A 20078-nucleotide genomic window follows, 5' to 3' on the forward strand; every position below is an offset into this window, starting at 1 on the left:
TCCTCTTGAGCTACAGTTGGGCGCCTGAGAAGCACGGGATGAGAAAGCAAATAGTGGAAACAAAGCTATGGATGTGTCTGAGGGCGTTCACGTGACTTCCATTTGGTAAGTTCCTAACCCTACAAGAAGTAATAGCCTTAAACCTTGTTAATTCTGTTACTGGTTGGGCTTTTCTTCTTGTCCTGAAACTATCATAATAGAAATTTTCTTTTTCTTCCTGTCTCGCAGTGGAGTTAAAATCCCTCAAGGACATAATTTTCAGTGTCATTCTCATCCTTAAAAGAAATTGAGGTAACTACCTGTACTTATGGTAGCTCACTCTCAATTCTCCTTCCCTCATGTCTTTTTGTCATGGAAGTTATCTTCGTTTTCTTCCCAAACTGCTTTCATTTTTCAAGTCAGACTTCCAAGAAACAAACCTGTTTTGTTTGAAGTCTGTCACTTCTATAAATTTGTATAAAGAGCAAAATGATTTTAAGTCATTCTTGTTTTGCAGGACTATCTCACTTGTTGCAATGGAAATTGAACAAAAAGCAGGGTTAGGGGAAAACGGGTGGGGATTTCACTAGGGATGGTTAATAATCCTGAAGTACAGAGTCAACATTCCATCATGGAGCAATTTGACCCCGTCACTAAAAATGAACTTTTAACTGACACGAGTGAAATGAGTTATTCTTGGTGCGTTCCTTGCATCCCAGTCATGCAACCCAGAACCCTGAGAGTCTACCGTTCAGCCCCTGTGGAGAGGGGCTCTGTTGACATCTCTTTCTCACTTTGACTGAAAATGGAAAAACTTCCACAGCGAACACTGGTAATTTCCAGTGGGCTCCAATCTTAATGCTCTTCAGTGATTTATTTTTTTTATTTTTTTTTATATGCATTGGAATTATAGTGACTTATTTCATGTTTGGCAATGAGTTGAGTATATTTATGAACAAACACTGCCTTTATGTGCAACAAAAATTTAACTCTTGGCAAAATCCATTTCCTCTGAGGCAACTAGATGTCTCCTACTCAGTAGGCTCTGGATAAAATAAGAGGTCTTATGGTAAGTGCACCAGTTTCCCTGACTTTTTTTTTGAAAAACTGAAGGATGTGGGGAAGCCAGTAGTACAAAAACCAGGAGACTTGGCTGCATTTGTGCACACTGCTCCCTGGTTTGCTGGGCACGCTACCTTCTGCATTCTCCACTGGCACTAAAGGCAAGTGCTTTACAAATAGGAAAGATTTTATTTTTTTTCAGTGATAAAACTCATAGCAATCTCAAAGGCAATGGGCACCTTTATTTTGATTATTTTCAATGTATTGACATTGTACTTTTATGTGAACCTAACTGTAAAACACTCTTGAGATACTGCATAGAAAATACACATAGGAAAAAACATATATACACTTTCATAAAAATAGAATACATCTTGGCAAAATTACTTGTGTACAGTGTATTGACAATTATTGAACCAAACTTACATGATCTTTGGAGAAAAATGATCCATCCCAAAACATTTTAACTGAGTTGGGAGTACTGAAATGGATATGGTTTTGAGCTAGATAAATGGCTATACCAGAATGTCAGAGTAAAAAAAAAAAAAGTTATAAAATACCTGCTGTATAAAGTAGAAGTAGCCATGGCTTTTTTTCCTCCAAAAAATAGTGACATCTCTAAACTTGCATGGAAATTAAATGTACCAGTTCCAAATTCTACCGTAGATTCTTTAGCTGAAAACAAACTTTAATATCATTTGTTTCAGCATTTGCAACCATTAGGTACAATGGTATTTGGATTTTTTTGAGTACACGATGTAGTATATTACAGCCCTAATTCTATCAGGTATTTGATAAGAAAAAAAAAATCTAATAGATATAAAATTGTAGAATACTTAACAACTTTTAAAATATGTAGACCACTTGAAATTAAGAGTTATTTTTTCTTCTGGTTAGGCTTTTATTTAGTTGCTTTCAACAGAGGCTGCTCCTTACTTACTGCTTTGACCACAGAGGCTGCTCCGTGCTTACTGCTTTCACCACATATTTCAGGTCATACTTTGATTTTTCTGCTGGTTTTCAGAACAAACTGTGGAAAATGTCTACTCCAGTGTAATAAATAAAGCAAGTGGTAACAAGTATTCAAAGCCATGGATTTTCCTCTTGAATTGGAATAATGGGACTGGACAGGCAGCCTCAGGGAAGGAGGGAAAAAGAAAAGAGCATAGCACCATTTTCAAGTTACATGGTTCACAACTGTTAGGCAGGTAGTAGAGTCAGTCTGGAAGTGGTAATACCCACCAGCACTTACAAATGTGGTTAAAATACTGCGATTACTGTCAAGTAGTTTGGGTGTTTAATAGGGATAGGCTGACACAGCTATATAAACAATGAAAGTTGTCCGATACTCAATATTGCCATCGACGCTGTAAGATAAGGCTCTGACTCCCATGCGGTAAGTCTGTGGCTCTCGCAGCGGTCGAGTGGTGAACACGACTCCTTTCAAGTTCTCATCTCTCAGGGCAAATGGGATTGCGGGGTCCTCGTCTGCCATTAAGAAAGTTGTCCTTGGGTGCATGACTTGATCATGAGTATAGGCAACCAGCCGGATTAAATCCTGACCAGCAGCTATGCCAAAGGGTAGGGAAAGGAATTTGTATTCCAAGGCGTAGGTACTCAGATCACACTCCAAGTCATTGGCCGGGCAGTTTTTCAGACAGAACCTAGGAACAAGCAGAGAATTTGGCCCAGGGAGACGGCATGATATCCTAAGTACTGCAATAGGTCTTAAGGATAAATTCTCCCCCTGTTTACTCTGTTGCATAATTTAAGTTTATAAACATAATCTTCTCATGTACTTTGTCCATTGCTCCTTTAAAGTTGCAGCCCAGTTTAATGTTCCATTTTCCCTCAACAGGATCATCTCAGAAAGCGACAAGAGGTAATGTAAAGGTACTGAATACAATATTTGTTGTTGAAGTCAATGGAATATGTTTCAGTGACCTTGCTCTTAAACGTTAGAGTTGGAAACGTTGGTTTAAAATATATAGGGCAGCTCCATATGAGGTGTCTATGTGTTAGATCATAAAATAAAGAATTTGGAATGAAGAAGGGCAATGTAAATTTTACTTCTATTAATCAAAAGTCAAAATAGGACATATCTGTTAGCTCTGCTTGTCAGTACTAACAGAGGTCAAAGAACATTATCCATTTCAATTTAAGTGTCATTCCAGTTCAGTTTGATCACAAAAGATGATTTCTGACTATGAAACAAGCTATTTTCTTGAGCATATTAAAAGATTAAAAGAAATTAATGTTTTTTCCAGAACAGGGAAACAGAGTAACTTTAAAATAACAAAAATTACCATGAGCTGTAGCATTATTTCGATGACTAAAAGCATATTTTAAATGCTTTGAAATTGATGGCAAGTTAGGCCTTTAGAGAAATAAGACAGAAAACGTAGATGCAAAGGCATCCCCATAAATGACAAATGAATGACACAATCAGCAGAAGAATCGCAGTGCGCTGCCTGCTGGGGTTCATATGGTAAAGGAACATTCTGGGGCTATTTCCTGTTGAACTAACAGTAAAATGCTGCATGGATACTGAGAGCCAGCCAGCTCACCTGCGGCCACTGGTTTATGGTTCTGCTGCAGGGGAAGCATTGAATACTGCTGCTCAAGAAACCGATGATCATCTTGAATATCAATGCTTTACCTTTTGCTAGTATGAGATTTACTGGCGTCAAACTTAGATAAAGTTTCTTCTGGTGAGTACAGGTTAAGGATCTGAGCTTGGGGTGGGTGAAAAGGGGCGGAAAATAGAACTTACCCAGAAAGAGGCTCTCGCTGATAGTTTGGTGGACAAGGCGTGTCTATGCACTGGTAGCTTCCTCTCATGTTGAAACACATCTGATTTGATCCACAATTAATGTTCTGTTCAAGGCACTCATCAATATCTGAATGTAAAAAACATGCAGATGATCAATTGCTGGTAGAAGAAATTAAGGGTTAAAAAAAAAAAAACCTAGCTGGGTCAGTAAAGGCTGAGCAGACTGCAGAGTGTACCTCTGCACACAGTGAAACCTTTCAGAATCCAGTCTTGCTGTTTGAGACACAAGTTCCGATAACGTGCATTTATTATTGTTGGCAGTTTTTTTACTGTGCAGGATGGCCTATTGTGCTAGAGCTGCTCTACAGCCACGATCCAACATAAACCATAGTTGTCAACAGAGACTAATTAGTTAATTTTTGAAGTTTTTTTTCTGTGGATCAGAAAATTTGACACTACCTTTTTTTGACAGAGGCGGGTTAAGGATTATATTGGGTTTGACCATAGAGCTGCTGTCTACTTGCCTGGAGTTAAATGTGTAACGTAACGTCACATAAGAAAACTTCAGAGAACAAAAAGTTACAATTGTCTAATTTGCTGATGTTTTATGAAATGTTAAAGCATGAAATATAAAAACTTCTGAAACTTGATTTTGAATGCCGAATCCCATATAGCAAATTCAAAGATATGGCTTATACATGTATTGAACATGGTTTGTATCTTATTTATTTAAAAATATATTTCTGAATACTCAAAGGGATCTCCGTACCTTGACAGGTTTTGCCATTGGGCATAAGGCGATAACCAGATGGACAAGTACACTGGTAACTTCCTAGGGTGTTTCTGCATTCATGCTGACAGATATCTCTGGTTTCACATTCATCTATGTCTGTGGAAAGAAACATGAACATGTACACATCAGGATTATTTGAACCTGGTATTGAACCAAGGTAGTTTTTGTCCTATATATATATACAAGCATACAGACAGAGTTGGTGGAAGTTGCGTGGATCTTGTTTTCTGGTGGAGTTGAATGTCTAAGACTAGCAAGTCTTTTCACACCTTACCTGTGCCATTCCTTAAAACTTTTTAATAATAATTAAAGCCCTCACCTCTTTTGATGGCAGCCATAACCTGTATTCAGGCTGGAGAAACCAGTCCTGATACAGAGCTCTGGGAAGAAAGGGGGACGTGCAATCCGTATACATCAACAAGGTTACACAAATACAGCCTTGCCCCAAAAATCAGGCTGAGCTGCCTGATAATAAGGTTTTAGGCAGTATCGTTAGGAAATGCCCAGATTAGTTATCTCATCAGAGGAAGCCTTGACAGTGGGGGAGTTGTTCTTACAGTTAAGCCCTCCGCAGGCAAAGCTGTTTCCCTTCCAAACTGATCTTCCTCATGCCACGGGGATGAATTAAGATCAGCATCTGGGCAGATTATCAATAAATGCTCTTAACTTTTTTTTTCCATCTCTCTCTCAAATATAGATGTACCAGACCACTTTATGTAAAAATTTCAAAGCAGACTCATGTGATTTAGACACAAATCATATGTAATTTCTTTTGAAACATCTGCCTAATTCAGAAGAGCAATAGAGATCCTAATCAAGTTAATCTCACGCAAGAGTTAAGACTTGCATGATTAAAACAGTGGAAGAAAGGTCTTTGCTTCCCCTCTCTTCTTCTCATTTACAGGGGTTGCATCAGATAAAAATGCAAACACAGAAGAGAAACAGATGTGACTGTAGAAATTTACAGTACATTTTTCTCAAATCCTGATGGTCATCTGTTGAAAGAACTTTCTTTAAAAAAAAGCATCATTTGGGTGTATTTTTCACATTAAACAGTAATTTTTAAATTTAGATGCTTATTCCACTGGAACAGAAGTACAAGAATGTTAGCGAATTCAAACTGGAAGCTGGGGTGAAGATCACAGATTTTAGCTTAACCTTTTAATCACCAGTAGCTATATTCCTAGGTCATTCAATTAAACTGCTATACCCATAACAAACTGCACGTATATGACTACTGAAATGTCTTTATAATGTAAATATGAGGTTTGATGTCTCAGTATCTATAGTTTTTAATAATAAAACTATGTTAATATTTTCCAACATTATATATATTGCTAGATAATTATAGCAGTAATTCTGCTTGCTAGAATCCAGCTGTAGATCACTGTATTTATCCTGCAAGTATATCGTGCCTCCTACGAAGTGTCATTGGCATATATGCTAAGTTGAGGCATGTAGCTAGCGCACCACAAACTGCTATCTTAAATGCACTGGGACAAGCTCTAGTAAGGCCTAGACTGCGGTACCCTTAGTCCTGAACTCAGCAGTATTATCACAAAATAACTTAACTGAATAATTATCTTTTTTTCTTAAGATACTAAAAATGTGAGTTAAGTTGGCAAAATCTGGCTTAAGAGAAGCATATATCAAAAGATGGATTCATTTTTTATATCCCTATCTGTCCTTTGTGGAAAGCATCAGGTCTGGTGATCCCTCCTGACAGGCAAGGTGAGCCCTGGCTCACAGCACAGCTCCAGCCCAGGTCTGATCGGCTTTCTAGGGCAGGGAGGGGGACGTGATCTGGGGAGGATGGGCGTGAGCACCCGTTTTCGTGCTCTAAACCAGCAGTTACAGAGTGTCTATATCCACAGACACTAACTACTGCTGTAGGAGAACAAACTGACATTTCTAGCTTTTGAGCAGTAGTTTGTTGGGTTTGGTTTGGTGGTTTTGTTTGTTTGTTTGTTTTTTAAAACTTCTTAATTTCTTCACATTTAGTACAAATCAGTCAATGAACAGTACAGGCTGCTGTTTCTTTCAACTTTCATGAGGAGCTGAATTAAATTTTCAATATCTGTGAAAATAGCAGCATTTCACTGAAAAACCTCAGAAAAGCTCATGGAGTAAGGAGGAAGTGAGCTAAATGCTTGACAGTTAGAGGTGCCAAATACCTTTGTTTCCTGTTGGTTTTCAAGTGTGCTCTGCGGCTTTGCACCTCTTAAAAAAAAAAATAAAATTGGGGGAGAGCTTGCCAGTTACCATAACTACCCCGCTTCCCTCATCATTGAAAAAGAAGTGGCAGTGCTGTCGTTGTCACAACTTATGACAAACCCCCATTTGTTTACTAATCAGTCTCTCCACACTCAGTGAACTACATTACAACCCACTATATTAACTACAGATAATTTAAAAGCTTCTGCTTTTGTTACCTGTATGGCAGTGACTAACTGTCCTGTAGCAGTGTTGGCAATGATCCTAGTGTGCTCAATTCTAAAATATTTATTCAAAGCCTTTTTGATCCAGATTATTACTAACATCAGTGGGAGTCTGACATAAGACGTCCCCAGGACTCGACTGGGCCTACTGGTGTTTTTTGAAGTGTGACAAAATTCACAAAGGTGAGCTACTGTAATCAGAAGAAAGAGAATAACACAGGGAAATAATTTGCAAACACACAATAAGCAGCACAATTAAAATGAGCTTACAAGAAGGAGGTTTGAAAACTTTTTTGCTACAATGTGCTCAGGAGACAAGAACATGCAGAATTCTGAGTATTCATCAGGGTAACATGAAAAAAAAAACAAAACACAGCGCCAGAAACCATCAGCCCCTGGTATATATGAAACAGTAACCTAAGAATAAGGACCAAAACAAGAGAATTGCATAGATATGACTGACATTTACCTACACATCTGTCATTTCTTGCCTCATAGCCTTCAGGACAAGTTTCTCTAATGTTCCTTCTAGTCCTGGAGAAAGGTATTCTGCTGTTTCTATACTCTGAGAAGGAGCTGTAGATATTTGAGGAGTGCCTGTAATATTGTTGAGGTTGATAGTTGTCTCTCACAGGGGAGAATTGAGCATAGTTATAGCTATTGTAATAGGCACCATAATTTGGCAATCTCTCCAATCCAGCGCAAGATTTCCCATCACCTAATAAATGTTGTCCAGGTGGACAGATACACTTGAAGCTGCCGGGGGTGTTGGTGCATTGAAATGCACAGGGTTTAGGCACTTGTTCACATTCATTAATGTCTGCTCATGTGACATGATCCAGAGCAACAAACCATGTGGAAAGGAGAAAAAACAAACAAACAACAACACATAACTACATGTATATATGTACATATATACTTATGTCAGTCTGTGAACAAACTGAAGACATAAAAGTAAGATCTTGAAGGCAGTAAAATGTAGACAACACAATGCCAAGTGGACAGGTTATTCTAACTTGTACAGCAATTTACCTTTATTCTATCTGTGAGGCTACTTGTGACCAAAGACTGTGCTCATGTAGGGCAAGAACTCTGCTGAAAGTGTGTTACTGAAGGTAAGGTGTGGCTATAAAATGGGGATTCAAGTCTGTTCCCCTGCTTTTGCAGAAGCAGGGCTGTGTGATAGCCTGAAAGCTGCCGGTTGAAGTTCTTGCTGGTTACCAGAAGAGATGAACTCTGAGAAGTAAGTGGCCCTTAGGACCCACGCTGTAAATCATTTCAGCCTAAGCTGCTAACTACTACTTTAGTAATTATTTTTTCTCCTGAGTGCTCCACAGATGAGTGGGAGAAGCTGTCAGGTCCTTCCTTAAAGGAAGATACTTAATACGGAGCATTCTTGAGAAATACAGCATCAGTTCATTCAAAGTGGTACTGAGGGAAGCTCAAAAGTTCCAATACGGTTATTGTACTCTGCATCAGGGAAAAAATCAGGTCTCGAGGACATGTCACAGGATTGCAGAGGAAAAAGGTCGGGTATGTTCTAACCTTTCATATTGTTCTTGGCCATTCCAGCTATGAAAAGTTGGAGACTTAATAGTAAATATTAATTCACTTTTGTACAATTATAAAGGAGAATTATTTTTGTTTTCATAAGGAATGCTTTTTTATAAAGTTCATTTTCCCTTTAATTTGTAATGCAAAGTAATTTGACCAACCCTAGCAGTAAATATCCATCCTTAAAACAAAACAGAACAGTGAGCACATGGTAAAACATTTAAGGATATAACATGATGAGTGTCTTTCACTCAAAATAAATATGAGTGTTCTTGGATACCGTAGGACCAGGCCTTCCCCCACAGTCTATCTGTCATTACCAGAAAGAATTTTCTAAAATTTTCATTCAGTTGCTTCAGGCCCAGATGAAAATTTGACATGCACAGTATTCCTTTTCAAACTTATATTCACTCTTTACTAGAAAAATACAAAAACCTGCTAATTCCAAACAGGAATGTGCAACTCCAGAATGATGTGATATTAAGATTCAAAACAACATATCAATAATTGACTTCTATTAAAAACCTTGTTTTACTAAAATGAAGAGATTACTTTAATGGTGACTCAATAAGGGTTTAATTATATTATATTAGTGGAAAGTGTATATTTTTTCAATTATTATCATAAGAGGGCCGTTAAGCTAGCGTTATTACAATTTCATTTTTGTCCCCCCTGTTTTGAGCAGTTTGTGTCCCTCTGAGAAAGGCAATGTATGAGAATAGTATTTAAAAAGTAATACTGTTTAGAAACATAATAGAATAATAGATTGTATTTTTATTAACTGTTTAATACTTTATATATTTTAAAGAATTGGGGGGGGTATTAATAATTAAATGTTTTGAGAGTTGGAAATCTAGGGATAATTACTGCGGTATTTTTCAAATTATTTCACAAACAACTGAAACTTTACATATTAGTTGAAATATTATTAGGGTAACATTGTCAGGTGTTACAGACATGAAAACTTAATTTTTAACATGGCAACAACTAATGTGACTTTTAAGTTTATATTCCTTTATTCTGTACACCAGATGAAAAATGTACAACTCATACATATAAAAGAATACTGAAACTCATTATTTCCTTAACACTCCACTATTTCCTAATTGCCAAGTTTATCATTCTTTACCAGCATAAAATAGACAATAGATATGTGCACTAACATCTTTACAATAACCAATGTCCTTGGAACAGGCTGTGGATAAGCAACAGAAGACTATTAAAGAAATAATGAAAGAAAATCGGTGAAAATTTGAGCAATTTCTTTTGTAGAAGCAGCCTGTGCAATACAAGGAAAATTGAGCGCAACAAACCCTAGCATTTATACTGTAGCCATCCCCCACAAAAATAGGCTTTCTTTAATTTGAAGAATAATATTTGATTTTAAATTCTAGATAAGCTTGCACGGGTTTTATGCAAAAAAGCTTTATAACAGCTTTTGATAATGCCTTTCCGTCTATGATATGGCATGCAGTTCACAGAAATACTGTAATTTAGTTAAATGGGCGTGCATATATCTATGGGTGTTGTGATGACAAATGAGCATTTTATCCCCATTTAACAGAGAATTATAACACAAAGGACTTTACAGAGGGTAAGAGTAGCACAGGTAGGAACAAAGTTCAATTCTTCTGTTTCAGTCTGGGGTCCTACTTACTTTTCAACTCTTTCCTGTGTTCATTGGAAACAATAAAAACTGGATTTTATTAACACATGAACTAATACCTTTGATGTTTGATATTTTTAAGCAGATAGAAATTCAAAGGTGCATAAAGGTCATACTTTAATTTCAGAGGAAGCTTTCAGTGGTCCTCAGTCAGAAGACAGCTTTAGGGCAGCTGCTAGTGTTTTGTGAAAATCTGTAGTCCTAGATTTATCTAGTTTATTAGTGTCAGAAATTTAAATGGTTTTAATATATGTTAAGGAGTCTGGGATTGATTTTATTTCAGTAGAGAAGCAGCTGGTGGAAGTAATGTCTTGGTCTACAGCCAAACAGTTTCCTACTGCAATTTAATCTCTTTAAAAAAAATAAAAATCTTGGCTTATGGTAGTCCAAAATCTTAGGTTGTTTAAAAAAAAAAAAAAAAAGACCCTATTCTCCAAAGCAGCTATTTATCATTTATGAAAGCTAATCTTGAAGAAGTCATCATGAAGGAATGCTTCTCTGATACGTGAGAGGAACTGAAACCAACTTTACTCAGTGTCATATACCAACATTCACAAAACATTATTGTATAAGGGTAGATCAGCTATTATATTTTAAATATTCCACATAAATACAGAAAGGGTGAATCTAAATTATCCTAGTGCCATTCTGAGGTCTATGAAATGCCACAGGAAGTGTTTTATGCACTTGCACTGACACCATTCATTAAACTCCCTAGTTATCCACATTAGAGCTATAAGAGCATCCTTCAAATGCTACGCACGTGTGTGTGGGAGAAAGCTCTGCACATTTTAATGCCAAAAGGTTCTACATCGATAGCACAGGGGAGTAACTACATGGTCAGCATTCCTGTGACTGATAGGAATCCTCCTTCCCTGCTGTGATCCACCCAAACCAGAAAGGGGGGCTTAAAGTGACAAATGCGTATCAGCTTCCTCCTCTCTACCCATATGGGGAACGCCCTTTGCAATTCTAGTGGGTGGGTAGGTGAGTTTGTGCCATTCACTTGCAGAGGCGAGTTCTGGGTGTATCATGACTCTTGCAACACACTTCCTTTGGGTGTTCTGCTTTAGAGGAATCCACGTCACTCCCTGCTTGACTGCCTTAAGGTATGAATCAATGCAGTCCAGGGTACAGCCAGGCACATTTCGCTGTCCAATCACTAACAAATCTGACCTGATTTTTATATAAATGAAGCCTCTTGTGGACTGGTAGCTTGCCTCATCCATCCATCAGTGCTTTGAAAACCTTGCAGACTTTGTTTTCAAAGTATGGATTTATAACCATCTCTGTTTGGAATCCTTTAGTTTTGACTATTCATTTTAGATGGGTAATTTTGAACTTCAGAGCAAATTTGTCTACGTAGCATAGGCTTCAAATGGGACAGCATTGTTGGATATGTAACAACAGAAAGCCCAGCCAGAATCAGAAAATATGTGATACTAATGTGATTGGACAGCTTACCCACACAAGGTCTTCCAACTCCCTGGGACCGATATCCTCTTGGACACACACAACGGTAACTTCCTCGTGTGTTCTCACAAATCTGGTTATAGCGGCACTGGTGGGTTCCATCCCGGCATTCATCAATGTCTGCAAGCAACGGGGCAAGAGGAATTAGTCAGATTTTTCTTGAAACTTCTTACAGCTTTAAACTTCTTAATGAATAAAGAATGCAGTTAAGCCACAAGTGAATCTTCCCCCTGAACATATACTTTTCTTACCTGGTGCCATGATTAGACATTATTCTGTAACAGTTTACAAATCACAATCTGTGTTTCACAATCTGAAAGCAGATTTTGAGCAGATACACAGATAAGTTTTTCAACTGTATTGCATTTACACACACTTTTTCTGTTAATTTTGAAAACTTCTCATTGAGGTTTCCAATTTGATCAGCTACTCTCCAGAGAGATATAAATCCACCTTCCTCTCATATCCCATTAGAAAAAGAAAAAGATCTGGTATTATATGTGACATCGTTTATGTTTAAAAGCATCGCTGATAAGCGCAAGAATCTACTATCTTGATTCAGAGCTCCTGAGACAAACTCTTAAGAAAGCATTCACACAAGGGGCAAAACATTTCAGTCAATGAACAATTTCTAGAATTCAAGGTGACAACACAGAAAAAGTGCTGAGGAAAACCTTACTGTTCTTTCTTAAAAGCAATGGAAAACTAGAAATGGTAAGGAGAATCTATTCTTTTAATACCAATTACAAAAAAAAATTAAACACGTATGTTCACATAAATGAAAAAAAGTTGGTGCCTTAATATGTGCAAATCTTAATAACTGGCAATGGACTATCTCCATGATTATTTTTTAAATTCATCATTGTCCCTGTGTTTACTGTCATCATACAGTACATTACCACTTCTACTCACCAATACAAGTTCCATTTTCTGCTTTGGTCATTCCGTTAGGACACAGATCAATGCACTTATAACCACCACGGGTGTTTTTGCAAAGTTGATCAGGCCTGCATACATTCTGCCTGCACTCATTCACATCTTATTTAAAAATAGAAAAAAAAAAAAGAAAGAATGGAAATGAACTCGCCTCCTTATTCTCAATTCCTAAAGAGCAGAATAATCCAGCTATAATTATACTGTGTATGTGCATTTGAATGCATTTCATGCACATTTATAAGTCACTGCAATTCCCACTTCCTCTGGCTTTTGCAAACAATTTCAGAAATACATACTAAGTATATGATTCATAGGAGGATATTAATTCATAAAGGTTTCTGATAACAAATATAGTAACCAATAAATGTTGAACTATGTTCATTGGAAAGAGGGAATGAACATTCAAAAATTCATTCATACCTATGCATTTTCTGCCCTTTAGCTGGTATCCTGGATCACAGCCGCAGTGGAAACTTCCTATAGTATTGAAGCAACGCTGATGGCAGGAGTTGGCCTCTTGACACTCATTAACATCTGTTGAACAATACACATCCTTGATATAATAGCTGTGAATCACTTTGTTATCATTTACCTGAACAGTGTTTTGGTTGAGGCAACATTCTGGATTCTGCTTTGAGCTCTAGTTATTACACTATTGAGGTATGTTTAGAAGTGCTTACTCCTTTCACTTCTTTGTAAAAGAAAATGCACATGGGACACAAAAGCAAGAATGTTAGGTTATTCCCTAATAGGATTTAAAATTTATTTCTAAAGATGGAAAAAGCAAAGGGTTTCAAAAAACAAAAAACAAAAAAAAACAAACCCAAATAAACACATCCACAAAAAACCACACCCTAAAACCCCACAACCTTAATAATGAAAATTTATAAACACCTGAGTTGGAAATGCAACTTTTAAAAAGTCGCTTTCAATTGTGTGAAAGACAGCATTTTCAGTTTATGAAAACTAGAATGAAAAACCAAAGACTTCTCCATACCTTGGCAGCTAAATCCATCAGCTGTTCTCCTAAAGCCATTCCCACATCTAACCACACAGCGGTATGAGCCGATGATGTTTTCACAGTCTTGGCCAGCATGGCAAGTATGTCCACCTAATGCACACTCATCAATGTCTGTAATTAAAAACAAGCTGTAAACCTCACCATGTCAAAATGAAACACAGATTAAGTAGAGTCAAGCACGATCAACTATGAAATACTTGATTGCAAATAGAATTAGATATGAAATAATTGGAATACCACCTATAAATTATACTCTTGTAACTACAAAATGGCCCAGACCAAACAGAACATTTCCCTAGTGGGCTTTTTGTGTCCAGCCTGTCCACAGCAACACTTATCTTACCCTGACACGTTCTACCATCTGCAGAGATAGTGAGGCCTTTCGGACAGGAGCAGTAGTAAGATCCCACAGCATTATGACAGGTATGGGAACAAGGATTTCGCACAGCACATTCATCTTCATCTGGAACAAGGAAACGTTTTAAAAACCAGTGAGACTTCACAAGACTTTACATGAAACTATACCAAACAAACCCTTCATAGGAGGTATATATCTCGTAGAGCCCACAAGGCAAAACTAGATCTAGCAACAGAGCAACTTCACAGAAACAGTTCAGCAGTGCATAGTCCACTCTTATTTTTACAGTTACCAAACCTACACGAACACAGCTTGCTGGCATCTTGTATAAGCTCTGCAGGACTGGGGCAGTACCATGGTTATGAATGTTTGATGCAATCTTTTGCAGAGAATGTCTTTGCAACAGGACAGATGGATTTAAGTGTTAGACTTTAAGACTTCCTAGATACACATGCAAAGACTACTATGTTTGCCATATTAAAGCTGTAGGACTCATTTTACAGATGATACTGCAGGGGGAAGATTGTTTTAGCAACCTTATTTTTAGTCTTCCTGGTTTTAAACTGTTTTGATGGTGTAGTGTATCTTGTTTAATTTTCTTAATTTATAAGCTTTCAAGAGGCAATGAAATATATCCACAAAAGTATATAAAATTATTCTCCCTAAAACAAAATGTGACTCAGTCATCTAGAGGAGACAGCTAAAATACTCATAACCTGCTCTTCAGCTCCATCCCACAAGCAGGAACAGTCTGGTTCTAGTGGGCTGTTGTCTAGGTTGCCAACACTTGTCTTTCCCTCCACACAGATCACACAAGTGCCTTGTTTTGCAGGTTCAGCAGATACTACAGCTCAGAGTCCCCTGATGGCATCTGAAGCACTGATGAAAAGCTGTCTGGGCACTACTTGTACTCTAGATGAGTGCAGAAGTGAAGTCTCCATCATCTGCCTTTGGATCCACATCCTTTTATCAATGGTAACTTACACGTTTTGAAGTATGCTTTGAAACTCTAGGTAAAGGTGTAGATTCTGGTGGTTGTATACTGCATCCAGCTCTGGGGCCCCCAGCACAAGACAGACATGGACCTCTTAGAGCAGGTCCAGATGACACCACGAAAGTGGTCAGAGGGATGGTACACCTCTGCTATAAGGAAAGGTCGAGAGAGTTGGGGTTGTTTAGCCTGGGGAAGAGAAGGCTCTGAGGAGACCATATTGCAGCCTTCCAGTATACAAAGAGAGCTTTATAAGAAAGACGGAGAGACTTTTTACCAGGGCCAAAGGGCCATGACAAGGGTTAATGGTTTTAAACTAAAATAAGGTAGATTTAGATTAGATATTAGGAAGAAATTCTTTACTCTTAGAGTGGTGAGACACTGGAACATGTTGCCCAGGGAAGTTGTGGATGCCCCATCCCTGGAAGTGTTCAAGGCCAGGTTGGATGGGGCTTTGAGCAACCTGGTCTAGTGGAAGATGTCGCCACCCATGGTAGGAAGTAGTAGAACTGGGTGATCTTTAAAGGTTCCTTCCAACCCAAACCATTCTATGAGTTTGTGATTACACACTACACTTGTCACATCATTACCTGAACAGTAAGGCCCAGTTGAGTCCAAACCGAACCCAGCAGGGCACTGATTGCTACGATCTCCTGTAGGGTAAAGGAAGCACATGTTACTTGTGAATGAAAATATGGCCATTTTATTACTTTTAAAGAACCCTTTAACATTAAGAATTGCAGCCCAGCTATTTATAAATGATTTATTATACTTGGACACTAAAATAGGAACTTTTAAAATCCAGACTTCAGTGGGTTTTGTACTTAAGCACTAAAAGTCAGTAGTACATGGGTTTTGCTGCTTTGAAAAACTTTAAACAGATGTGGGGTTTCCCTCAGAGTGACTGCAAGTTGTATCCCAGCCTGATACATCCTGCAAAGTTCCTCCATAAAGTTTTCATTAGTAAAAGAATACAGACCATTCAGTTTCACTTCAGGTAAAAGGAGGGAAATAAACCCAAACCAAACAAATCACCATGTCATAGATTGTGGGAAGTCACTGTAGAAGAACACAAGTGCGTACTATGAACTATAATGGAAAACTCTGGTAGAGATTGCTTAAAGACCGTATGTATTTTGCTGCTTGAAAATTGATTCAATAAGTATGAAATTTTTTTAAGAAGCGGGGATGCTTTTAGCGGTGTCAGCAAATGCAGATGTACATCATCGATGAGAACTACAGGTGAAGAGTAAATGCAAACTGCAATGCCTTTCACATATCAGTCTATGGGTATATTAACGAGACATGCAGGTTCCAGGATCTAAGTTACCTAAGTTTAACAGCATTTCCTCTTTCAAAGGAGGAAATAACCAGTTTTTGAGAATATAGGTAATGAATTCTAGGAAGATAGGATATTTTTATTTTTGTGGAAGATTATAACAATACCTTTTGCAATGGAAGCGTGGATTTTAAAAGCCACAGATTCTTCCAATGGGTTGTACTCTGTTGTAATAGAGGAAGCATGGAGTGTTTCCACCAAGAAAGGCATTTTTCCTTTAGTGTAATCATAGGTGATAGTGTGGTTCCATGTATAGGGAACACTAACTCCATCTATAGTGAAGAGACGAGTAGAATGGGCATACAGCTGCCCAGGGCCAGTTTGAATATAATCTTCTGTGTAATCCTGAAACAACAAGATTCAAGCATCAGCCACTGAATACAGCCAACACCACTCTGGTCTTCATATTTTTACTCTTATTTACTTCTTTTTTACTCTTATTTTAACTGTTGAACCATAACAGCATCTGGTGTATTTCTTTAAATATGAAACAGGCTGTGGTACTGAGGATCCTGATGATGGCAGATAGAGCAGAGCATTTCCAAAAAAAAAAACCCTGAAAATGATCTTATTGTTCAATAACAATCTTTTGAGGTCTAAATACTTTATTGTATTCTAAGTCAGATGTTGATAACACGTGCTAAATAAACAATCAGTAGAGAAAAATTCTGCCACTGAAAAAAACGTATAAATATTGGACATGCTACATATTGCAGTGTATCAAAATATCAAGAACTTCATGTATACTTATTGTACTGTGGGATTAATATATTAAAACATTAATATATTAAAACTAACTAATTACCACCTTTATAAAAACAACTTTAAAGAATGTTCTTTCTTTCACAGTAAAACCAGTTATTAAGCACCTGTTTTTAAAACAAAACTTTAATACCACATATTATATTAAACAAAATGTTTTTCATGGCTTACACTACATCAAAAAGATAGAAAAACAGTTCCTTTGAACTCCATCTTTCTATCAGGAGCACAAGGTCAGTGATAGATGCTATCTTACTAGGAGCAGCAGAGAATATCTTCTAGAAACAACAGGCAGAGCAATTGAGTAATGAGATTATAACCTTTTGCCATACAATCACGCAAACTGCCCTAATTATTCCTGAAAAAGTTCACAGACAAGTTTCAATCTTTGAAAGAGCAAATTCTGTAAAATATTTCAGATTAATGCCATAACAGGACTGTCTGACATAATAGGTATCTTTACAAGACAAAATTTTGATGCTATAGCAGAGGAAGGAGCACATCATTAACAGCATCATGACAGCATGCATGATAAGAACACATACAATACCCTGTGATATAGTCAGAATCTGTTAATCCCGTCTTTGCAACTTTATCAGCCACAGGAATGTTTCTCTGCCAGACTACGTATAATTTGAGCTGCAAACAAATCATCAGTAATATTCAGAAATTTTTGCAAGGTGCTATGGCATAAAAGAGATCGTGTCATCTTCAGGGAAACCAAAATGTCAGACAGGCTCAAGATGCATCTTGATAGCTCCACTGAAAGCAACACCTGACATGCCTGCCTGTTATAACTAGCCCCGGAGAAACTTTTCAATACTACCTTCTAACATCGAAAAATCTTGCGTGAACAATACTGCCTTCCTGATGACAACTTTGGTTTTCAAAGGCAATCAATCTATCAATTAAACCAGGCACAATATAAGTTACATACAATAAAACAGTTTTCAGGACTTAGTGTCTACTGTTTTAGTATAGATGAGAGAGGAAGTATATATCGATAAGAGAAGAGGGTGGTATCTCGAGCAACTTCACCTTCATGTTAACATCAGCTGCTGACTGGAGCTGCAGCACGTGGCCATTCACAACAACATCCAGCAGCAAGGCTCCGTCTGAATCCAAGCCCCGGGCAATATGAGTCATTCGCAGAATCTCACCTATGAATTATGAGTGCATTGATTTATAAAACATCCTAACCAGAGACGCATGTTAGCCACACAGTATCTGAATTGAGATCCCTTCACCAGTTATTCTATACTCATATTTTTATAAGGCATACCATGCCTATAATACAAACATTTCATGTTTCATATTACATGCTAAAAGCTGCATTTAAGCCTCAGAAAGCCGTAGTCATTAAGAAAATATTGGCATAAGCACAAGACTCGAAATTCAGCAACAGTTATGTGCTATTTTTTAAGAAATGGAATATTTATCAAGCTTCTTGGAAACAGAAGGAGATGGTGTATCACAGGTCACTAACCAGTTGCAAACTCCACTTGAGTTTCTCTCTTGAATACCGCATCAGTGAGTGTAAACCCATTCATTGCTTCTCCAATTTCTTTTGCAGTTGTCCAGTAAACTGGGCTGAGTATAGAAACAAGCTTTCTCATTGCTGGACCTGAAAGAAAAGTGACATAACATTTGAGAGCTTTTTTCCTGCATCAGTAGGGGTTAAATATGAAGACCTAAAATTAGTGTAATCCTCAAGATTTAAACCAGAAAAAAAATGTATTGTTATATTCAGACAAATCATTTTACAAATATTTATGTACTATAAGTAAATATTGAAGATTTCCTTTTCCTCTCTCTGTCTTTGAAAAGTTTAGATCAGTGTCTTCAAGGACACAATAAAATGAAGTGGTGAAAACTGGCATCACATAGAATTCAGCCTGGTTCAAGGAAAAAAAAAAAGTAATAAAAAGCTTACCAAGGCTTCGAGGAACGTTTGTAATCTTTGCTTGTATTACTCTAGTATCAGAGTCAGGGCTGTCTGTCACTGTGGCATTCAGGAAAGCAATTCCAAATTCGATATCATTAATATTTCCAATGATGCTGCCTTTGGCACGTGAAGGCCCACCTGTGCAGGGGAGAGAAAGGAGGAAGGGAAAAAAAAAGGCCCATGTGAAAAATTCTGCTGTCTGATATTTTTGGGAGAGAAAATTCAGAAATATTTTCCAGCATTTTAAGAATAAGGATATTTCCACATATATTACTACATTACTTGCAAAAGTAAAGCTCGCGGCCTGCAAATAACAGGATGTTGTACAGATGTGGTCTGAGATATATACACAATAACATAGGAATCACCTTATGCACTCAGCCTTGTCTGAAAAGCAACTATTGTTTAACAACATACTCTAGTGCTATGTGATAGGTTAACAAAATTTATCCAGCTGAAGTTACAGGGGAGATCTAAGCCAAAAAAATTAAATTACTTGGTCAACTTGCCAAGATACGGGAGAGTACTAGTCAAATTAGGAGCGCCACAGGCTTTCACCATATTGTCATGGCATGCGGGCTGTAAGTTAACTCACCAGGACATGCTTGGGTATTACACCTGGATATTTGGGAGGAGTCTCCAGGACAAGGACGTCCACGATTTAACGGGGCTGGATTGCTGCACAGGCGTATTCGGGTCTGCTCTCCTCCTCCACAAGAAGCAGAACATTGGCTCCATGTTTGCCACTGCCCCCAGTTTCCATCCACTGAAGAAAGAAAGAATGAAGAAAGCGACTTTTCATTTTAAATGCTTCAGGTTGCATCAGTGATGCTTTTGTGTCATCCCTTCTTGATGGAACTGATGTAATAGAGAAAAGAAATAGCTAAAAGGATGAGGAAAACACCTTAATGGGCAGGTGTGAACACTTCTCCCCTCAGAAACACACCAACTTTAAAATCTTATTTGTATATTAGCTGTATTGGTGACA

At 37.6% G+C, this 20078-nt stretch overlaps 1 protein-coding gene across 1 annotated transcript in view; it reads right to left on the minus strand.

Annotated features, from left to right (window-relative positions):
• Positions 1-1321: 1321 nt before the first annotated feature.
• The window catches only part of HMCN1 (hemicentin 1), a gene marked incomplete at its 5' end in the record, with an annotated part of 201165 nt that continues 182408 nt past the window's right edge, over positions 1322-20078 (minus strand). The window contains 15 exons of the mRNA XM_082483753.1: positions 1322-2705; positions 3815-3941; positions 4584-4703; positions 7515-7865; positions 11730-11858; positions 12651-12776; positions 13095-13208; positions 13672-13806; positions 14039-14158; positions 15635-15697; positions 16491-16728; positions 18184-18305; positions 18632-18769; positions 19079-19228; positions 19686-19856. Coding sequence (XP_082339879.1) covers positions 2339-2705; positions 3815-3941; positions 4584-4703; positions 7515-7865; positions 11730-11858; positions 12651-12776; positions 13095-13208; positions 13672-13806; positions 14039-14158; positions 15635-15697; positions 16491-16728; positions 18184-18305; positions 18632-18769; positions 19079-19228; positions 19686-19856 — 2471 coding nt within the window. The 3' untranslated portion in view covers positions 1322-2338. The remainder of the gene's footprint in view (positions 2706-3814; positions 3942-4583; positions 4704-7514; positions 7866-11729; positions 11859-12650; positions 12777-13094; positions 13209-13671; positions 13807-14038; positions 14159-15634; positions 15698-16490; positions 16729-18183; positions 18306-18631; positions 18770-19078; positions 19229-19685; positions 19857-20078) is intronic.

The sequence above is a fragment of the Vanellus vanellus genome, assembly GCF_965231255.1.
Source record: "Vanellus vanellus genome assembly, chromosome: 5".
In the NCBI taxonomy this organism is placed as follows: Eukaryota; Metazoa; Chordata; class Aves; order Charadriiformes; family Charadriidae; genus Vanellus; species Vanellus vanellus.